Source organism: Acanthopagrus latus, chromosome 1 (assembly GCF_904848185.1).
Source record: "Acanthopagrus latus isolate v.2019 chromosome 1, fAcaLat1.1, whole genome shotgun sequence".
In the NCBI taxonomy this organism is placed as follows: domain Eukaryota; kingdom Metazoa; phylum Chordata; class Actinopteri; order Spariformes; family Sparidae; genus Acanthopagrus; species Acanthopagrus latus.
The window spans coordinates 13965878-13990515 of record NC_051039.1 but is presented as its reverse complement, the minus strand read 5'-3'; the positions used below and the strand labels follow the sequence as shown (position 1 = coordinate 13990515).

The 24638-nt window shown below is 42.7% G+C and overlaps 1 protein-coding gene across 1 annotated transcript in view; it reads left to right on the top strand.

The window, feature by feature from the left end:
* The window catches only part of LOC119028537 (mucin-19-like), a 47673-nt gene that overhangs the window by 5024 nt on the left and 18011 nt on the right, over positions 1 to 24638 (top strand). The window contains exons 9-40 of the mRNA XM_037114697.1: positions 1394 to 1593; positions 1780 to 1844; positions 2126 to 2274; positions 2403 to 2600; positions 4163 to 4362; positions 4549 to 4613; positions 4895 to 5043; positions 5172 to 5369; positions 7205 to 7404; positions 7591 to 7655; positions 7937 to 8085; positions 8214 to 8411; positions 10247 to 10446; positions 10633 to 10697; positions 10979 to 11127; positions 11256 to 11453; positions 13289 to 13488; positions 13675 to 13739; positions 14021 to 14169; positions 14298 to 14495; positions 16331 to 16530; positions 16717 to 16781; positions 17063 to 17211; positions 17340 to 17537; positions 19100 to 19299; positions 19486 to 19550; positions 19832 to 19980; positions 20109 to 20306; positions 22142 to 22341; positions 22528 to 22592; positions 22874 to 23022; positions 23151 to 23348. Coding sequence (XP_036970592.1) covers positions 1394 to 1593; positions 1780 to 1844; positions 2126 to 2274; positions 2403 to 2600; positions 4163 to 4362; positions 4549 to 4613; positions 4895 to 5043; positions 5172 to 5369; positions 7205 to 7404; positions 7591 to 7655; positions 7937 to 8085; positions 8214 to 8411; positions 10247 to 10446; positions 10633 to 10697; positions 10979 to 11127; positions 11256 to 11453; positions 13289 to 13488; positions 13675 to 13739; positions 14021 to 14169; positions 14298 to 14495; positions 16331 to 16530; positions 16717 to 16781; positions 17063 to 17211; positions 17340 to 17537; positions 19100 to 19299; positions 19486 to 19550; positions 19832 to 19980; positions 20109 to 20306; positions 22142 to 22341; positions 22528 to 22592; positions 22874 to 23022; positions 23151 to 23348 — 4896 coding nt within the window. The remainder of the gene's footprint in view (positions 1 to 1393; positions 1594 to 1779; positions 1845 to 2125; positions 2275 to 2402; positions 2601 to 4162; positions 4363 to 4548; positions 4614 to 4894; positions 5044 to 5171; positions 5370 to 7204; positions 7405 to 7590; positions 7656 to 7936; positions 8086 to 8213; positions 8412 to 10246; positions 10447 to 10632; positions 10698 to 10978; positions 11128 to 11255; positions 11454 to 13288; positions 13489 to 13674; positions 13740 to 14020; positions 14170 to 14297; positions 14496 to 16330; positions 16531 to 16716; positions 16782 to 17062; positions 17212 to 17339; positions 17538 to 19099; positions 19300 to 19485; positions 19551 to 19831; positions 19981 to 20108; positions 20307 to 22141; positions 22342 to 22527; positions 22593 to 22873; positions 23023 to 23150; positions 23349 to 24638) is intronic.

The following is a 24638-nucleotide window of genomic DNA, read 5'->3' as shown; positions in this document are numbered from 1 at the left end:
AAATGCAACCTCAGGACCTATCAATGCAACCTCACCACCAGTCAAAACAACATCACCACTCATAAATGCAACCTCAGGACCTATCAATCCAACATCACCACCTATCAACGCAACATCACAACCCATCAGTGCAACATTAGCAGCAGTCAATGCAACATCACCACCTGTCAATGCAACATCACCACCTATCAATGCAACAGCACCACCAATCAAGGCAACCTCACCATCAATCAACGCAACCTTAACACCTGTCAATGGATCCACACCAAGAGTCAACACAACATCACGACCCATCAATGCAACATTAGCAGCTGTCAATACAACATCACCACCCATCAAGGCAAGCTCACGACCAGTCAATGCAACATCACCACCCATCAGTGCAACGTCACCGTCAATAAATGCAACAGCACCTCCAGTAAACGCAACTTCACCACCAGTAAACACGACCTCACCACCAGTCAACCTGACCTCACCACTAGTCATCATGACCTCACCAACAGGTAACACAACATCACCACCCATCAATGCAACCTCACCATCTGTCAATGCAATCTCACCACCAGTCAACACAACATCACGACCCATCAATGCAACATTAGCAGCAGTCAATGCAACATCACCACCCATCAATGTAAGCCCACGACCAGTCAACGCAACATCACCACCCATAAATGCAACCTCCCCTTCAATAAATGCAACATCACTACCGATCAATGCAACAGCACCACGCATCAATGCAACAGCACCTCCAGTAAATGCAACTTCACCACCAGTCAACTTGACCTCACCACCAGTCAACTTGACCTCACCAGTAGTCATTATGACCTCACCAGCAGGTAACGCAACATCACCACCCATCAATGCAACCTCACCATCTGTCAATGCAATCTCATCACCAGTCAACACAACATCACCACCCATCAATGCAACATTAGCAGCAGTCAATGCAACATCACCAACCATAAATGCAACCCCCCCATCAATAAATGCAACATCACCACCCATCAATGCAACAGCACCTCTAGTAAACGCCGCATCACCATCAGTTAACATGACCTCACCTGCAGTCATCATGACCTCACCAACAGGTAATACAACATTACCACCCATCAATGCAACCTCACGACCCATAAATGCAACATCACCACCCATTGATGCAACATTAGCATTAGTCAATGCAACAGCACCACCGGTCACCATGACCTCATTCCAAACAATTTCCACTATGTCACCACCTGTAATACAAATCCTACTCTCAAAAAAAAATCTAATAGTTTTTAATTTAAATGACTGCCACAAAAAAGTTGCTATGATCTGTGTCATTATAAGAACTGTGGCACCAAGTGCAATTTGTTCATTGTGCTTAATTTTTCTGAATACTTTTTTGTAGGTAATATGAGCTCTCCACCTGTAAATGGAACCTCCAGACCATCAAGAGTCACCACTATTGAAGCCCCAGCTACAACAGTTGCAACACCACCAGAGCCCAGAATTAAGTTGGGATTTAGGTTGCAGAAACCATTTACAGCAGAACTTAGTAACCAGTCCTCACCACAGTTCCAAGCATTGAAAGGCCAAGTTGCATCAGCGGTAAGTTTGTGTAATTTGTGTTGTTTTTCTTTCTTTTTTTTTCTTTGCATTTTTCAACAACAATGCCTAATACCTTTTCACATAAAGTCGAAGAGAAGAGAAAACACGGAATATTTCTGGCATGATATCATTATTATTAATGAATCAATAAATACCTTAAAAATTAACATTCATATTTATTCACAGCTCAACACTGTCTATTCGGAAAAATTTGGAGCTGCGTTCAATCGAACTGAAATCAGAGGCTTCAGGTATAAAACACTGCTTACTTTCGCATATTAGAAAGTTGGTTGGTAATGTATTGATTTTTTGTTGATTACTGATGAAAACTAAGAGAATCGCTGTACTTTCTTCATTTGTCTGTTACGGTTTATCATATATTACAGACATGTTCAGATTTATAGAATACATTCAAATTATTCATTTTTGATAACTATATTACTCCTTGTCATTTTGCCATATTTAAACAACAATGGCCACAACAGCCAAATAACATTACAGCATTTAAACATTACAAAAACTTCTGTTACAGACAGGGATCCGTTGTGGTAGAGGCTGAGCTGATATTCAACAAAGTGACTACACTACCAAATGCCAGTTCTGTAACTGAAACGTTGAGGACTGCTGCTTCCAGCTCTAACTTTTCACTCACTGTCAACACATCATCTATTTCGGCAGCCGGTAAGACATCATATCATTGAAAATCTTATCTCTTGTAAGTGGTTATTGGACGCTCATACAGAATAGATGATGACAAGCATTTTTTTTAGAGATACAACAAAATCCCTTTTGGTAACTCTTATTTTCAGTTGTTTTGGCACCAACTCAACCCCCGCCAGTCAACGCAACATCCCCACCAGTCGACATGACCTCACCACTACTCAATGTGACCTCACCACCTGTCAACATGACCTCAGCACCAGTCATTGCAACATCACCACGCATCAATGCAACGGCAACTCCAGTCAACGCCACCTCACCACCAGTCAACATGACCACACCATCAGGTAACGCAACCTCACCACCAGTCAATGCAACATCACAACAGATCAATGCAACTTCACCACCAATCAATGCAGCATCACCACCCATCAATGCAACATCACCAAGAGTCAATGCAACATCACCAAGAGTCAATGCAACCTCACCACCAGTCAATGCAACATCACCACCCATCAATGCAACCTCGCCATCAGTCAGTACAACTTTACCAACATCCAATGCAACATCACCACGAGTCAATGCAACAACACCACCCATCAATTCAACCTCACCATCAGTCAGCACAACCTTACCAACTGTCAATGCAACATCAACGCCCGTCAATGCAACAGTGTCTCTAGTAAACACGAGCTCACCACCAGTTAATGTGACCTCACCACCAGTCAACATGACCTCACCACCAGTCATCATGACATCACCAACAGCTAACACAACATCACCACTCATAAATGCAACCTCAGGACCTATCAATGCAACCTCACCACCAGTCAAAACAACATCACCACTCATAAATGCAACCTCAGGACCTATCAATCCAACATCACCACCTATCAACGCAACATCACAACCCATCAGTGCAACATTAGCAGCAGTCAATGCAACATCACCACCTGTCAATGCAACATCACCACCTATCAATGCAACAGCACCACCAATCAAGGCAACCTCACCATCAATCAACGCAACCTTAACACCTGTCAATGGATCCACACCAAGAGTCAACACAACATCACGACCCATCAATGCAACATTAGCAGCTGTCAATACAACATCACCACCCATCAAGGCAAGCTCACGACCAGTCAATGCAACATCACCACCCATCAGTGCAACGTCACCGTCAATAAATGCAACAGCACCTCCAGTAAACGCAACTTCACCACCAGTAAACACGACCTCACCACCAGTCAACCTGACCTCACCACTAGTCATCATGACCTCACCAACAGGTAACACAACATCACCACCCATCAATGCAACCTCACCATCTGTCAATGCAATCTCACCACCAGTCAACACAACATCACGACCCATCAATGCAACATTAGCAGCAGTCAATGCAACATCACCACCCATCAATGTAAGCCCACGACCAGTCAACGCAACATCACCACCCATAAATGCAACCTCCCCTTCAATAAATGCAACATCACTACCGATCAATGCAACAGCACCACGCATCAATGCAACAGCACCTCTAGTAAACGCCGCATCACCATCAGTTAACATGACCTCACCTGCAGTCATCATGACCTCACCAACAGGTAATACAACATTACCACCCATCAATGCAACCTCACGACCCATAAATGCAACATCACCACCCATTGATGCAACATTAGCATTAGTCAATGCAACAGCACCACCGGTCACCATGACCTCATTCCAAACAATTTCCACTATGTCACCACCTGTAATACAAATCCTACTCTCAAAAAAAAATCTAATAGTTTTTAATTTAAATGACTGCCACAAAAAAGTTGCTATGATCTGTGTCATTATAAGAACTGTGGCACCAAGTGCAATTTGTTCATTGTGCTTAATTTTTCTGAATACTTTTTTGTAGGTAATATGAGCTCTCCACCTGTAAATGGAACCTCCAGACCATCAAGAGTCACCACTATTGAAGCCCCAGCTACAACAGTTGCAACACCACCAGAGCCCAGAATTAAGTTGGGATTTAGGTTGCAGAAACCATTTACAGCAGAACTTAGTAACCAGTCCTCACCACAGTTCCAAGCATTGAAAGGCCAAGTTGCATCAGCGGTAAGTTTGTGTAATTTGTGTTGTTTTTCTTTCTTTTTTTTTCTTTGCATTTTTCAACAACAATGCCTAATACCTTTTCACATAAAGTCGAAGAGAAGAGAAAACACGGAATATTTCTGGCATGATATCATTATTATTAATGAATCAATAAATACCTTAAAAATTAACATTCATATTTATTCACAGCTCAACACTGTCTATTCGGAAAAATTTGGAGCTGCGTTCAATCGAACTGAAATCAGAGGCTTCAGGTATAAAACACTGCTTACTTTCGCATATTAGAAAGTTGGTTGGTAATGTATTGATTTTTTGTTGATTACTGATGAAAACTAAGAGAATCGCTGTACTTTCTTCATTTGTCTGTTACGGTTTATCATATATTACAGACATGTTCAGATTTATAGAATACATTCAAATTATTCATTTTTGATAACTATATTACTCCTTGTCATTTTGCCATATTTAAACAACAATGGCCACAACAGCCAAATAACATTACAGCATTTAAACATTACAAAAACTTCTGTTACAGACAGGGATCCGTTGTGGTAGAGGCTGAGCTGATATTCAACAAAGTGACTACACTACCAAATGCCAGTTCTGTAACTGAAACGTTGAGGACTGCTGCTTCCAGCTCTAACTTTTCACTCACTGTCAACACATCATCTATTTCGGCAGCCGGTAAGACATCATATCATTGAAAATCTTATCTCTTGTAAGTGGTTATTGGACGCTCATACAGAATAGATGATGACAAGCATTTTTTTTAGAGATACAACAAAATCCCTTTTGGTAACTCTTATTTTCAGTTGTTTTGGCACCAACTCAACCCCCGCCAGTCAACGCAACATCCCCACCAGTCGACATGACCTCACCACTACTCAATGTGACCTCACCACCTGTCAACATGACCTCAGCACCAGTCATTGCAACATCACCACGCATCAATGCAACGGCAACTCCAGTCAACGCCACCTCACCACCAGTCAACATGACCACACCATCAGGTAACGCAACCTCACCACCAGTCAATGCAACATCACAACAGATCAATGCAACTTCACCACCAATCAATGCAGCATCACCACCCATCAATGCAACATCACCAAGAGTCAATGCAACATCACCAAGAGTCAATGCAACCTCACCACCAGTCAATGCAACATCACCACCCATCAATGCAACCTCGCCATCAGTCAGTACAACTTTACCAACATCCAATGCAACATCACCACGAGTCAATGCAACAACACCACCCATCAATTCAACCTCACCATCAGTCAGCACAACCTTACCAACTGTCAATGCAACATCAACGCCCGTCAATGCAACAGTGTCTCTAGTAAACACGAGCTCACCACCAGTTAATGTGACCTCACCACCAGTCAACATGACCTCACCACCAGTCATCATGACATCACCAACAGCTAACACAACATCACCACTCATAAATGCAACCTCAGGACCTATCAATGCAACCTCACCACCAGTCAAAACAACATCACCACTCATAAATGCAACCTCAGGACCTATCAATCCAACATCACCACCTATCAACGCAACATCACAACCCATCAGTGCAACATTAGCAGCAGTCAATGCAACATCACCACCTGTCAATGCAACATCACCACCTATCAATGCAACAGCACCACCAATCAAGGCAACCTCACCATCAATCAACGCAACCTTAACACCTGTCAATGGATCCACACCAAGAGTCAACACAACATCACGACCCATCAATGCAACATTAGCAGCTGTCAATACAACATCACCACCCATCAAGGCAAGCTCACGACCAGTCAATGCAACATCACCACCCATCAGTGCAACGTCACCGTCAATAAATGCAACAGCACCTCCAGTAAACGCAACTTCACCACCAGTAAACACGACCTCACCACCAGTCAACCTGACCTCACCACTAGTCATCATGACCTCACCAACAGGTAACACAACATCACCACCCATCAATGCAACCTCACCATCTGTCAATGCAATCTCACCACCAGTCAACACAACATCACGACCCATCAATGCAACATTAGCAGCAGTCAATGCAACATCACCACCCATCAATGTAAGCCCACGACCAGTCAACGCAACATCACCACCCATAAATGCAACCTCCCCTTCAATAAATGCAACATCACTACCGATCAATGCAACAGCACCACGCATCAATGCAACAGCACCTCCAGTAAATGCAACTTCACCACCAGTCAACTTGACCTCACCACCAGTCAACTTGACCTCACCAGTAGTCATTATGACCTCACCAGCAGGTAACGCAACATCACCACCCATCAATGCAACCTCACCATCTGTCAATGCAATCTCATCACCAGTCAACACAACATCACCACCCATCAATGCAACATTAGCAGCAGTCAATGCAACATCACCAACCATAAATGCAACCCCCCCATCAATAAATGCAACATCACCACCCATCAATGCAACAGCACCTCTAGTAAACGCCGCATCACCATCAGTTAACATGACCTCACCTGCAGTCATCATGACCTCACCAACAGGTAATACAACATTACCACCCATCAATGCAACCTCACGACCCATAAATGCAACATCACCACCCATTGATGCAACATTAGCATTAGTCAATGCAACAGCACCACCGGTCACCATGACCTCATTCCAAACAATTTCCACTATGTCACCACCTGTAATACAAATCCTACTCTCAAAAAAAAATCTAATAGTTTTTAATTTAAATGACTGCCACAAAAAAGTTGCTATGATCTGTGTCATTATAAGAACTGTGGCACCAAGTGCAATTTGTTCATTGTGCTTAATTTTTCTGAATACTTTTTTGTAGGTAATATGAGCTCTCCACCTGTAAATGGAACCTCCAGACCATCAAGAGTCACCACTATTGAAGCCCCAGCTACAACAGTTGCAACACCACCAGAGCCCAGAATTAAGTTGGGATTTAGGTTGCAGAAACCATTTACAGCAGAACTTAGTAACCAGTCCTCACCACAGTTCCAAGCATTGAAAGGCCAAGTTGCATCAGCGGTAAGTTTGTGTAATTTGTGTTGTTTTTCTTTCTTTTTTTTTCTTTGCATTTTTCAACAACAATGCCTAATACCTTTTCACATAAAGTCGAAGAGAAGAGAAAACACGGAATATTTCTGGCATGATATCATTATTATTAATGAATCAATAAATACCTTAAAAATTAACATTCATATTTATTCACAGCTCAACACTGTCTATTCGGAAAAATTTGGAGCTGCGTTCAATCGAACTGAAATCAGAGGCTTCAGGTATAAAACACTGCTTACTTTCGCATATTAGAAAGTTGGTTGGTAATGTATTGATTTTTTGTTGATTACTGATGAAAACTAAGAGAATCGCTGTACTTTCTTCATTTGTCTGTTACGGTTTATCATATATTACAGACATGTTCAGATTTATAGAATACATTCAAATTATTCATTTTTGATAACTATATTACTCCTTGTCATTTTGCCATATTTAAACAACAATGGCCACAACAGCCAAATAACATTACAGCATTTAAACATTACAAAAACTTCTGTTACAGACAGGGATCCGTTGTGGTAGAGGCTGAGCTGATATTCAACAAAGTGACTACACTACCAAATGCCAGTTCTGTAACTGAAACGTTGAGGACTGCTGCTTCCAGCTCTAACTTTTCACTCACTGTCAACACATCATCTATTTCGGCAGCCGGTAAGACATCATATCATTGAAAATCTTATCTCTTGTAAGTGGTTATTGGACGCTCATACAGAATAGATGATGACAAGCATTTTTTTTAGAGATACAACAAAATCCCTTTTGGTAACTCTTATTTTCAGTTGTTTTGGCACCAACTCAACCCCCGCCAGTCAACGCAACATCCCCACCAGTCGACATGACCTCACCACTACTCAATGTGACCTCACCACCTGTCAACATGACCTCAGCACCAGTCATTGCAACATCACCACGCATCAATGCAACGGCAACTCCAGTCAACGCCACCTCACCACCAGTCAACATGACCACACCATCAGGTAACGCAACCTCACCACCAGTCAATGCAACATCACGACAGATCAATGCAACTTCACCACCAATCAATGCAGCATCACCACCCATCAATGCAACATCACCAAGAGTCAATGCAACATCACCAAGAGTCAATGCAACCTCACCACCAGTCAATGCAACATCACCACCCATCAATGCAACCTCGCCATCAGTCAGTACAACTTTACCAACATCCAATGCAACATCACCACGAGTCAATGCAACAACACCACCCATCAATTCAACCTCACCATCAGTCAGCACAACCTTACCAACTGTCAATGCAACATCAACGCCCGTCAATGCAACAGTGTCTCTAGTAAACACGAGCTCACCACCAGTTAATGTGACCTCACCACCAGTCAACATGACCTCACCACCAGTCATCATGACATCACCAACAGCTAACACAACATCACCACTCATAAATGCAACCTCAGGACCTATCAATGCAACCTCACCACCAGTCAAAACAACATCACCACTCATAAATGCAACCTCAGGACCTATCAATCCAACATCACCACCTATCAACGCAACATCACAACCCATCAGTACAACATTAGCAGCAGTCAATGCAACATCACCACCTGTCAATGCAACATCACCACCTATCAATGCAACAGCACCACCAATCAAGGCAACCTCACCATCAATCAACGCAACCTTAACACCTGTCAATGGATCCACACCAAGAGTCAACACAACATCACGACCCATCAATGCAACATTAGCAGCTGTCAATACAACATCACCACCCATCAAGGCAAGCTCACGACCAGTCAATGCAACATCACCACCCATCAGTGCAACGTCACCGTCAATAAATGCAACAGCACCTCCAGTAAACGCAACTTCACCACCAGTAAACACGACCTCACCACCAGTCAACCTGACCTCACCACTAGTCATCATGACCTCACCAACAGGTAACACAACATCACCACCCATCAATGCAACCTCACCATCTGTCAATGCAATCTCACCACCAGTCAACACAACATCACGACCCATCAATGCAACATTAGCAGCAGTCAATGCAACATCACCACCCATCAATGTAAGCCCACGACCAGTCAACGCAACATCACCACCCATAAATGCAACCTCCCCTTCAATAAATGCAACATCACTACCGATCAATGCAACAGCACCACGCATCAATGCAACAGCACCTCCAGTAAATGCAACTTCACCACCAGTCAACTTGACCTCACCACCAGTCAACTTGACCTCACCAGTAGTCATTATGACCTCACCAGCAGGTAACGCAACATCACCACCCATCAATGCAACCTCACCATCTGTCAATGCAATCTCATCACCAGTCAACACAACATCACCACCCATCAATGCAACATTAGCAGCAGTCAATGCAACATCACCAACCATAAATGCAACCCCCCCATCAATAAATGCAACATCACCACCCATCAATGCAACAGCACCTCTAGTAAACGCCGCATCACCATCAGTTAACATGACCTCACCTGCAGTCATCATGACCTCACCAACAGGTAATACAACATTACCACCCATCAATGCAACCTCACGACCCATAAATGCAACATCACCACCCATTGATGCAACATTAGCATTAGTCAATGCAACAGCACCACCGGTCACCATGACCTCATTCCAAACAATTTCCACTATGTCACCACCTGTAATACAAATCCTACTCTCAAAAAAAAATCTAATAGTTTTTAATTTAAATGACTGCCACAAAAAAGTTGCTATGATCTGTGTCATTATAAGAACTGTGGCACCAAGTGCAATTTGTTCATTGTGCTTAATTTTTCTGAATACTTTTTTGTAGGTAATATGAGCTCTCCACCTGTAAATGGAACCTCCAGACCATCAAGAGTCACCACTATTGAAGCCCCAGCTACAACAGTTGCAACACCACCAGAGCCCAGAATTAAGTTGGGATTTAGGTTGCAGAAACCATTTACAGCAGAACTTAGTAACCAGTCCTCACCACAGTTCCAAGCATTGAAAGGCCAAGTTGCATCAGCGGTAAGTTTGTGTAATTTGTGTTGTTTTTCTTTCTTTTTTTTTCTTTGCATTTTTCAACAACAATGCCTAATACCTTTTCACATAAAGTCGAAGAGAAGAGAAAACACGGAATATTTCTGGCATGATATCATTATTATTAATGAATCAATAAATACCTTAAAAATTAACATTCATATTTATTCACAGCTCAACACTGTCTATTCGGAAAAATTTGGAGCTGCGTTCAATCGAACTGAAATCAGAGGCTTCAGGTATAAAACACTGCTTACTTTCGCATATTAGAAAGTTGGTTGGTAATGTATTGATTTTTTGTTGATTACTGATGAAAACTAAGAGAATCGCTGTACTTTCTTCATTTGTCTGTTACGGTTTATCATATATTACAGACATGTTCAGATTTATAGAATACATTCAAATTATTCATTTTTGATAACTATATTACTCCTTGTCATTTTGCCATATTTAAACAACAATGGCCACAACAGCCAAATAACATTACAGCATTTAAACATTACAAAAACTTCTGTTACAGACAGGGATCCGTTGTGGTAGAGGCTGAGCTGATATTCAACAAAGTGACTACACTACCAAATGCCAGTTCTGTAACTGAAACGTTGAGGACTGCTGCTTCCAGCTCTAACTTTTCACTCACTGTCAACACATCATCTATTTCGGCAGCCGGTAAGACATCATATCATTGAAAATCTTATCTCTTGTAAGTGGTTATTGGACGCTCATACAGAATAGATGATGACAAGCATTTTTTTTAGAGATACAACAAAATCCCTTTTGGTAACTCTTATTTTCAGTTGTTTTGGCACCAACTCAACCCCCGCCAGTCAACGCAACATCCCCACCAGTCGACATGACCTCACCACTACTCAATGTGACCTCACCACCTGTCAACATGACCTCAGCACCAGTCATTGCAACATCACCACGCATCAATGCAACGGCAACTCCAGTCAACGCCACCTCACCACCAGTCAACATGACCACACCATCAGGTAACGCAACCTCACCACCAGTCAATGCAACATCACGACAGATCAATGCAACTTCACCACCAATCAATGCAGCATCACCACCCATCAATGCAACATCACCAAGAGTCAATGCAACATCACCAAGAGTCAATGCAACCTCACCACCAGTCAATGCAACATCACCACCCATCAATGCAACCTCGCCATCAGTCAGTACAACTTTACCAACATCCAATGCAACATCACCACGAGTCAATGCAACAACACCACCCATCAATTCAACCTCACCATCAGTCAGCACAACCTTACCAACTGTCAATGCAACATCAACGCCCGTCAATGCAACAGTGTCTCTAGTAAACACGAGCTCACCACCAGTTAATGTGACCTCACCACCAGTCAACATGACCTCACCACCAGTCATCATGACATCACCAACAGCTAACACAACATCACCACTCATAAATGCAACCTCAGGACCTATCAATGCAACCTCACCACCAGTCAAAACAACATCACCACTCATAAATGCAACCTCAGGACCTATCAATCCAACATCACCACCTATCAACGCAACATCACAACCCATCAGTGCAACATTAGCAGCAGTCAATGCAACATCACCACCTGTCAATGCAACATCACCACCTATCAATGCAACAGCACCACCAATCAAGGCAACCTCACCATCAATCAACGCAACCTTAACACCTGTCAATGGATCCACACCAAGAGTCAACACAACATCACGACCCATCAATGCAACATTAGCAGCTGTCAATACAACATCACCACCCATCAAGGCAAGCTCACGACCAGTCAATGCAACATCACCACCCATCAGTGCAACGTCACCGTCAATAAATGCAACAGCACCTCCAGTAAACGCAACTTCACCACCAGTAAACACGACCTCACCACCAGTCAACCTGACCTCACCACTAGTCATCATGACCTCACCAACAGGTAACACAACATCACCACCCATCAATGCAACCTCACCATCTGTCAATGCAATCTCACCACCAGTCAACACAACATCACGACCCATCAATGCAACATTAGCAGCAGTCAATGCAACATCACCACCCATCAATGTAAGCCCACGACCAGTCAACGCAACATCACCACCCATAAATGCAACCTCCCCTTCAATAAATGCAACATCACTACCGATCAATGCAACAGCACCACGCATCAATGCAACAGCACCTCCAGTAAATGCAACTTCACCACCAGTCAACTTGACCTCACCACCAGTCAACTTGACCTCACCAGTAGTCATTATGACCTCACCAGCAGGTAACGCAACATCACCACCCATCAATGCAACCTCACCATCTGTCAATGCAATCTCATCACCAGTCAACACAACATCACCACCCATCAATGCAACATTAGCAGCAGTCAATGCAACATCACCAACCATAAATGCAACCCCCCCATCAATAAATGCAACATCACCACCCATCAATGCAACAGCACCTCTAGTAAACGCCGCATCACCATCAGTTAACATGACCTCACCTGCAGTCATCATGACCTCACCAACAGGTAATACAACATTACCACCCATCAATGCAACCTCACGACCCATAAATGCAACATCACCACCCATTGATGCAACATTAGCATTAGTCAATGCAACAGCACCACCGGTCACCATGACCTCATTCCAAACAATTTCCACTATGTCACCACCTGTAATACAAATCCTACTCTCAAAAAAAAATCTAATAGTTTTTAATTTAAATGACTGCCACAAAAAAGTTGCTATGATCTGTGTCATTATAAGAACTGTGGCACCAAGTGCAATTTGTTCATTGTGCTTAATTTTTCTGAATACTTTTTTGTAGGTAATATGAGCTCTCCACCTGTAAATGGAACCTCCAGACCATCAAGAGTCACCACTATTGAAGCCCCAGCTACAACAGTTGCAACACCACCAGAGCCCAGAATTAAGTTGGGATTTAGGTTGCAGAAACCATTTACAGCAGAACTTAGTAACCAGTCCTCACCACAGTTCCAAGCATTGAAAGGCCAAGTTGCATCAGCGGTAAGTTTGTGTAATTTGTGTTGTTTTTCTTTCTTTTTTTTTCTTTGCATTTTTCAACAACAATGCCTAATACCTTTTCACATAAAGTCGAAGAGAAGAGAAAACACGGAATATTTCTGGCATGATATCATTATTATTAATGAATCAATAAATACCTTAAAAATTAACATTCATATTTATTCACAGCTCAACACTGTCTATTCGGAAAAATTTGGAGCTGCGTTCAATCGAACTGAAATCAGAGGCTTCAGGTATAAAACACTGCTTACTTTCGCATATTAGAAAGTTGGTTGGTAATGTATTGATTTTTTGTTGATTACTGATGAAAACTAAGAGAATCGCTGTACTTTCTTCATTTGTCTGTTACGGTTTATCATATATTACAGACATGTTCAGATTTATAGAATACATTCAAATTATTCATTTTTGATAACTATATTACTCCTTGTCATTTTGCCATATTTAAACAACAATGGCCACAACAGCCAAATAACATTACAGCATTTAAACATTACAAAAACTTCTGTTACAGACAGGGATCCGTTGTGGTAGAGGCTGAGCTGATATTCAACAAAGTGACTACACTACCAAATGCCAGTTCTGTAACTGAAACGTTGAGGACTGCTGCTTCCAGCTCTAACTTTTCACTCACTGTCAACACATCATCTATTTCGGCAGCCGGTAAGACATCATATCATTGAAAATCTTATCTCTTGTAAGTGGTTATTGGACGCTCATACAGAATAGATGATGACAAGCATTTTTTTTAGAGATACAACAAAATCCCTTTTGGTAACTCTTATTTTCAGTTGTTTTGGCACCAACTCAACCCCCGCCAGTCAACGCAACATCCCCACCAGTCGACATGACCTCACCACTACTCAATGTGACCTCACCACCTGTCAACATGACCTCAGCACCAGTCATTGCAACATCACCACGCATCAATGCAACGGCAACTCCAGTCAACGCCACCTCACCACCAGTCAACATGACCACACCATCAGGTAACGCAACCTCACCACCAGTCAATGCAACATCACAACAGATCAATGCAACTTCACCACCAATCAATGCAGCATCACCACCCATCAATGCAACATCACCAAGAGTCAATGCAACATCACCCCGAGTCAATGCAACCTCACCACCAGTCAATGCAACATCACCACCCATCAATGCAACCTCGCCATCAGTCAGTACAACTTTACCAACATCCAATGCAACATCACCACGAGTCAATGCAACAACACCACCCATCAATTCAACCTCACCATCAGTCAGCACAACCTTACCAACTGTCAATGCAACATCAACGCCCGTCAATGCAACAGTGTCTCTAGTAAACACGAGCTCACCACCAGTTAATGTGACCTCACCACCAGTCAACATGACCTCACCACCAGTCATCATGACATCACCAACAGCTAACACAACATCACCACTCATAAATGCAACCTCAGGACCTATCAATGCAACCTCACCACCAGTCAAAACAACATCACCACTCATAAATGCAACCTCAGGACCTATCAATCCAACATCACCACCTATCAACGCAACATCACAACCCATCAGTGCAACATTAGCAGCAGTCAATGCAACATCACCACCTGTCAATGCAACATCACCACCTATCAATGCAACAGCACCACCAATCAAGGCAACCTCACCATCAATCAACGCAACCTTAACACCTGTCAATGGATCCACACCAAGAGTCAACACAACATCACGACCCATCAATGCAACATTAGCAGCTGTCAATACAACATCACCACCCATCAAGGCAAGCTCACGACCAGTCAATGCAACATCACCACCCATCAGTGCAACGTCACCGTCAATAAATGCAACAGCACCTCCAGTAAACGCAACTTCACCACCAGTAAACACGACCTCACCACCAGTCAACCTGACCTCACCACTAGTCATCATGACCTCACCAACAGGTAACACAACATCACCACCCATCAATGCAACCTCACCATCTGTCAATGCAATCTCACCACCAGTCAACACAACATCACGACCCATCAATGCAACATTAGCAGCAGTCAATGCAACATCACCACCCATCAATGTAAGCCCACGACCAGTCAACGCAACATCACCACCCATAAATGCAACCTCCCCTTCAATAAATGCAACATCACTACCGATCAATGCAACAGCACCACGCATCAATGCAACAGCACCTCCAGTAAATGCAACTTCACCACCAGTCAACTTGACCTCACCACCAGTCAACTTGACCTCACCAGTAGTCATTATGACCTCACCAGCAGGTAACGCAACATCACCACCCATCAATGCAACCTCACCATCTGTCAATGCAATCTCATCACCAGTCAACACAACATCACCACCCATCAATGCAACATTAGCAGCAGTCAATGCAACATCACCAACCATAAATGCAACCCCCCCATCAATAAATGCAACATCACCACCCATCAATGCAACAGCACCTCTAGTAAACGCCGCATCACCATCAGTTAACATGACCTCACCTGCAGTCATCATGACCTCACCAACAGGTAATACAACATTACCACCCATCAATGCAACCTCACGACCCATAAATGCAACATCACCACCCATTGATGCAACATTAGCATTAGTCAATGCAACAGCACCACCGGTCACCATGACCTCATTCCAAACAATTTCCACTATGTCACCACCTGTAATACAAATCCTACTCTCAAAAAAAAATCTAATAGTTTTTAATTTAAATGACTGCCACAAAAAAGTTGCTATGATCTGTGTCATTATAAGAACTGTGGCACCAAGTGCAATTTGTTCATTGTGCTTAATTTTTCTGAATACTTTTTTGTAGGTAATATGAGCTCTCCACCTGTAAATGGAACCTCCAGACCATCAAGAGTCACCACTATTGAAGCCCCAGCTACAACAGTTGCAACACCACCAGAGCCCAGAATTAAGTTGGGATTTAGGTTGCAGAAACCATTTACAGCAGAACTTAGTAACCAGTCCTCACCACAGTTCCAAGCATTGAAAGGCCAAGTTGCATCAGCGGTAAGTTTGTGTAATTTGTGTTGTTTTTCTTTCTTTTTTTTTCTTTGCATTTTTCAACAACAATGCCTAATACCTTTTCACATAAAGTCGAAGAGAAGAGAAAACACGGAATATTTCTGGCATGATATCATTATTATTAATGAATCAATAAATACCTTAAAAATTAACATTCATATTTATTCACAGCTCAACACTGTCTATTCGGAAAAATTTGGAGCTGCGTTCAATCGAACTGAAATCAGAGGCTTCAGGTATAAAACACTGCTTACTTTCGCATATTAGAAAGTTGGTTGGTAATGTATTGATTTTTTGTTGATTACTGATGAAAACTAAGAGAATCGCTGTACTTTCTTCATTTGTCTGTTACGGTTTATCATATATTACAGACATGTTCAGATTTATAGAATACATTCAAATTATTCATTTTTGATAACTATATTACTCCTTGTCATTTTGCCATATTTAAACAACAATGGCCACAACAGCCAAATAACATTACAGCATTTAAACATTACAAAAACTTCTGTTACAGACAGGGATCCGTTGTGGTAGAGGCTGAGCTGATATTCAACAAAGTGACTACACTACCAAATGCCAGTTCTGTAACTGAAACGTTGAGGACTGCTGCTTCCAGCTCTAACTTTTCACTCACTGTCAACACATCATCTATTTCGGCAGCCGGTAAGACATCATATCATTGAAAATCTTATCTCTTGTAAGTGGTTATTGGACGCTCATACAGAATAGATGATGACAAGCATTTTTTTTAGAGATACAACAAAATCCCTTTTGGTAACTCTTATTTTCAGTTGTTTTGGCACCAACTCAACCCCCGCCAGTCAACGCAACATCCCCACCAGTCGACATGACCTCACCACTACTCAATGTGACCTCACCACCTGTCAACATGACCTCAGCACCAGTCATTGCAACATCACCACGCATCAATGCAACGGCAACTCCAGTCAACGCCACCTCACCACCAGTCAACATGACCACACCATCAGGTAACGCAACCTCACCACCAGTCAATGCAACATCACGACAGATCAATGCAACTTCACCACCAATCAATGCAGCATCACCACCCATCAATGCAACATCACCAAGAGTCAATGCAACATCACCAAGAGTCAATGCAACCTCACCACCAGTCAATGCAACATCACCACCCATCAATGCAACCTCGCCATCAGTCAGTACAACTTTACCAACATCCAATGCAACATCACCACGAGTCAATGCAACAACACCACCCATCAATTCAACCTCACCATCAGTCAGCACAACCTTACCAACTGTCAATGCAACATCAACGCCCGTCAATGCAACAGTGTCTCTAGTAAACACGAGCTCACCACCAGTTAATGTGACCTCACCACCAGTCAACATGACCTCACCACCAGTCATCATGACATCACCAACAGCTAACACAACATCACCACTCATAAATGCAACCTCAGGACCTATCAATGCAACCTCACCACCAGTCAAAACAACATCACCACTCATAAATGCAACCTCAGGACCTATCAATCCAACATCACCACCTATCAACGCAACATCACAACCCATCAGTGCAACATTAGCAGCAGTCAATGCAACATCACCACCTGTCAATGCAACATCACCACCTATCAATGCAACAGCACCACCAATCAAGGCAACCTCACCATCAATCAACGCAACCTTAACACCTGTCAATGGATCCACACCAAGAGTCAACACAACATCACGACCCATCAATGCAACATTAGCAGCTGTCAATACAACATCACCACCCATCAAGGCAAGCTCACGACCAGTCAATGCAACATCACCACCCATCAGTGCAACGTCACCGTCAATAAATGCAACAGCACCTCCAGTAAACGCAACTTCACCACCAGTAAACACGACCTCACCACCAGTCAACCTGACCTCACCACTAGTCATCATGACCTCACCAACAGGTAACACAACATCACCACCCATCAATGCAACCTCACCATCTGTCAATGCAATCTCACCACCAGTCAACACAACATCACGACCCATCAATGCAACATTAGCAGCAGTCAATGCAACATCACCACCCATCAATGTAAGCCCACGACCAGTCAACGCAACATCACCACCCATAAATGCAACCTCCCCTTCAATAAATGCAACATCACTACCGATCAATGCAACATCACCACCCATCAATGCAACAGCACCTCTAGTAAACGCCGCATCACCATCAGTTAACATGACCTCACCTGCAGTCATCATGACCTCACCAACAGGTAATACAACATTACCACCCATCAATGCAACCTCACGACCCATAAATGCAACATCACCACCCATTGATGCAACATTAGCATTAGTCAATGCAACAGCACCACCGGTCACCATGACCTCATTCCAAACAATTTCCACTATGTCACCACCTGTAATACAAATCCTACTCTCAAAAAAAAATCTAATAGTTTTTAATTTAAATGACTGCCACAAAAAAGTTGCTATGATCTGTGTCATTATAAGAACTGTGGCACCAAGTGCAATTTGTTCATTGTGCTTAATTTTTCTGAATACTTTTTTGTAGGTAATATGAGCTCTCCACCTGTAAATGGAACCTCCAGACCATCAAGAGTCACCACTATTGAAGCCCCAGCTACAACAGTTGCAACACCACCAGAGCCCAGAATTAAGTTGGGATTTAGGTTGCAGAAACCATTTACAGCAGAACTTAGTAACCAGTCCTCACCACAGTTCCAAGCATTGAAAGGCCAAGTTGCATCAGCGGTAAGTTTGTGTAATTTGTGTTGTTTTTCTTTCTTTTTTTTTCTTTGCATTTTTCAACAACAATGCCTAATACCTTTTCACATAAAGTCGAAGAGAAGAGAAAACACGGAATATTTCTGGCATGATATCATTATTATTAATGAATCAATAAATACCTTAAAAATTAACATTCATATTTATTCACAGCTCAACACTGTCTATTCGGAAAAATTTGGAGCTGCGTTCAATCGAACTGAAATCAGAGGCTTCAGGTATAAAACACTGCTTACTTTCGCATATTAGAAAGTTGGTTGGTAATGTATTGATTTTTTGTTGATTACTGATGAAAACTAAGAGAATCGCTGTACTTTCTTCATTTGTCTGTTACGGTTTATCATATATTACAGACATGTTCAGATTTATAGAATACATTCAAATTATTCATTTTTGATAACTATATTACTCCTTGTCATTTTGCCATATTTAAACAACAATGGCCACAACAGCCAAATAACATTACAGCATTTAAACATTACAAAAACTTCTGTTACAGACAGGGATCCGTTGTGGTAGAGGCTGAGCTGATATTCAACAAAGTGACTACACTACCAAATGCCAGTTCTGTAACTGAAACGTTGAGGACTGCTGCTTCCAGCTCTAACTTTTCACTCACTGTCAACACATCATCTATTTCGGCAGCCGGTAAGACATCATATCATTGAAAATCTTATCTCTTGTAAGTGGTTATTGGACGCTCATACAGAATAGATGATGACAAGCATTTTTTTTAGAGATACAACAAAATCCCTTTTGGTAACTCTTATTTTCAGTTGTTTTGGCACCAACTCAACCCCCGCCAGTCAACGCAACATCCCCACCAGTCGACATGACCTCACCACTACTCAATGTGACCTCACCACCTGTCAACATGACCTCAGCACCAGTCATTGCAACATCACCACGCATCAATGCAACGGCAACTCCAGTCAACGCCACCTCACCACCAGTCAACATGACCACACCATCAGGTAACGCAACCTCACCACCAGTCAATGCAACATCACAACAGATCAATGCAACTTCACCACCAATCAATGCAGCATCACCACCCATCAATGCAACATCACCAAGAGTCAATGCAACATCACCACCCATCAATGCAACCTCACCACCAGTCAATGCAACATCACCACCCATCAATGCAACCTCGCCATCAGTCAGTACAACTTTACCAACATCCAATGCAACATCACCACGAGTCAATGCAACAACACCACCCATCAATTCAACCTCACCATCAGTCAGCACAACCTTACCAACTGTCAATGCAACATCAACGCCCGTCAATGCAACAGTGTCTCTAGTAAACACGAGCTCACCACCAGTTAATGTGACCTCACCACCAGTCAACATGACCTCACCACCAGTCATCATGACATCACCAACAGCTAACACAACATCACCACTCATAAATGCAACCTCAGGACCTATCAATGCAACCTCACCACCAGTCAAAACAACATCACCACTCATAAATGCAACCTCAGGACCTATCAATCCAACATCACCACCTATCAACGCAACATCACAACCCATCAGTGCAACATTAGCAGCAGTCAATGCAACATCACCACCTGTCAATGCAACATCACCACCTATCAATGCAACAGCACCACCAATCAAGGCAACCTCACCATCAATCAACGCAACCTTAACACCTGTCAATGGATCCACACCAAGAGTCAACACAACATCACGACCCATCAATGCAACATTAGCAGCTGTCAATACAACATCACCACCCATCAAGGCAAGCTCACGACCAGTCAATGCAACATCACCACCCATCAGTGCAACGTCACCGTCAATAAATGCAACAGCACCTCCAGTAAACGCAACTTCACCACCAGTAAACACGACCTCACCACCAGTCAACCTGACCTCACCACTAGTCATCATGACCTCACCAACAGGTAACACAACATCACCACCCATCAATGCAACCTCACCATCTGTCAATGCAATCTCACCACCAGTCAACACAACATCACGACCCATCAATGCAACATTAGCAGCAGTCAATGCAACATCACCACCCATCAATGTAAGCCCACGACCAGTCAACGCAACATCACCACCCATAAATGCAACCTCCCCTTCAATAAATGCAACATCACTACCGATCAATGCAACAGCACCACGCATCAATGCAACAGCACCTCCAGTAAATGCAACTTCACCACCAGTCAACTTGACCTCACCACCAGTCAACTTGACCTCACCAGTAGTCATTATGACCTCACCAGCAGGTAACGCAACATCACCACCCATCAATGCAACCTCACCATCTGTCAATGCAATCTCATCACCAGTCAACACAACATCACCACCCATCAATGCAACATTAGCAGCAGTCAATGCAACATCACCAACCATAAATGCAACCCCCCCATCAATAAATGCAACATCACCACCCATCAATGCAACAGCACCTCTAGTAAACGCCGCATCACCATCAGTTAACATGACCTCACCTGCAGTCATCATGACCTCACCAACAGGTAATACAACATTACCACCCATCAATGCAACCTCACGACCCATAAATGCAACATCACCACCCATTGATGCAACATTAGCATTAGTCAATGCAACAGCACCACCGGTCACCATGACCTCATTCCAAACAATTTCCACTATGTCACCACCTGTAATACAAATCCTACTCTCAAAAAAAAATCTAATAGTTTTTAATTTAAATGACTGCCACAAAAAAGTTGCTATGATCTGTGTCATTATAAGAACTGTGGCACCAAGTGCAATTTGTTCATTGTGCTTAATTTTTCTGAATACTTTTTTGTAGGTAATATGAGCTCTCCACCTGTAAATGGAACCTCCAGACCATCAAGAGTCACCACTATTGAAGCCCCAGCTACAACAGTTGCAACACCACCAGAGCCCAGAATTAAGTTGGGATTTAGGTTGCAGAAACCATTTACAGCAGAACTTAGTAACCAGTCCTCACCACAGTTCCAAGCATTGAAAGGCCAAGTTGCATCAGCGGTAAGTTTGTGTAATTTGTGTTGTTTTTCTTTCTTTTTTTTTCTTTGCATTTTTCAACAACAATGCCTAATACCTTTTCACATAAAGTCGAAGAGAAGAGAAAACACGGAATATTTCTGGCATGATATCATTATTATTAATGAATCAATAAATACCTTAAAAATTAACATTCATATTTATTCACAGCTCAACACTGTCTATTCGGAAAAATTTGGAGCTGCGTTCAATCGAACTGAAATCAGAGGCTTCAGGTATAAAACACTGCTTACTTTCGCATATTAGAAAGTTGGTTGGTAATGTATTGATTTTTTGTTGATTACTGATGAAAACTAAGAGAATCGCTGTACTTTCTTCATTTGTCTGTTACGGTTTATCATATATTACAGACATGTTCAGATTTATAGAATACATTCAAATTATTCATTTTTGATAACTATATTACTCCTTGTCATTTTGCCATATTTAAACAACAATGGCCACAACAGCCAAATAACATTACAGCATTTAAACATTACAAAAACTTCTGTTACAGACAGGGATCCGTTGTGGTAGAGGCTGAGCTGATATTCAACAAAGTGACTACACTACCAAATGCCAGTTCTGTAACTGAAACGTTGAGGACTGCTGCTTCCAGCTCTAACTTTTCACTCACTGTCAACACATCATCTATTTCGGCAGCCGGTAAGACATCATATCATTGAAAATCTTATCTCTTGTAAGTGGTTATTGGACGCTCATACAGAATAGATGATGACAAGCATTTTTTTTAGAGATACAACAAAATCCCTTTTGGTAACTCTTATTTTCAGTTGTTTTGGCACCAACTCAACCCCCGCCAGTCAACGCAACATCCCCACCAGTCGACATGACCTCACCACTACTCAATGTGACCTCACCACCTGTCAACATGACCTCAGCACCAGTCATTGCAACATCACCACGCATCAATGCAACGGCAACTCCAGTCAACGCCACCTCACCACCAGTCAACATGACCACACCATCAGGTAACGCAACCTCACCACCAGTCAATGCAACATCACAACAGATCAATGCAACTTCACCACCAATCAATGCAGCATCACCACCCATCAATGCAACATCACCAAGAGTCAATGCAACATCACCAAGAGTCAATGCAACCTCACCACCAGTCAATGCAACATCACCACCCATCAATGCAACCTCGCCATCAGTCAGTACAACTTTACCAACATCCAATGCAACATCACCACGAGTCAATGCAACAACACCACCCATCAATTCAACCTCACCATCAGTCAGCACAACCTTACCAACTGTCAATGCAACATCAACGCCCGTCAATGCAACAGTGTCTCTAGTAAACACGAGCTCACCACCAGTTAATGTGACCTCACCACCAGTCAACATGACCTCACCACCAGTCATCATGACATCACCAACAGCTAACACAACATCACCACTCATAAATGCAACCTCAGGACCTATCAATGCAACCTCACCACCAGTCAAAACAACATCACCACTCATAAATGCAACCTCAGGACCTATCAATCCAACATCACCACCTATCAACGCAACATCACAACCCATCAGTGCAACATTAGCAGCAGTCAATGCAACATCACCACCTGTCAATGCAACATCACCACCTATCAATGCAACAGCACCACCAATCAAGGCAACCTCACCATCAATCAACGCAACCTTAACACCTGTCAATGGATCCACACCAAGAGTCAACACAACATCACGACCCATCAATGCAACATTAGCAGCTGTCAATACAACATCACCACCCATCAAGGCAAGCTCACAACCAGTCAATGCAACATCATCACCTATCAATGCAACAGCACCATTCATCAATGCAACAGCACCTCCAGTAAACGCAACTTCACCACCAGTCAACACGACCTCACCACCAGTCAACCTGACCTCACCACTAGTCATCATGACCTCACCAACAGGTAACGCAACATCACCACCCATCAATACAACCTCACCATCTGTCAATGCAATCTCACCACCAGTCAACACGACATCACGACCCATCAATACAACATTAGCAGCTGTCAATACAACATCACCACACATCAAGGCAAGCTCACAACCAGTCAATGCAACATCACCACCCATAAATGCAACCTCCCCATCAATAAATGCAACATCACCACCTATCAATGCAACAGCACCACGCATCAATGCAACAGCACCTCCAGTAAACGCAACTTCACCACCAGTCAACACGACCTCACCACCAGTCAACCTGACCTCACCACTAGTCATCATGACCTCACCAACAGGTAACGCAA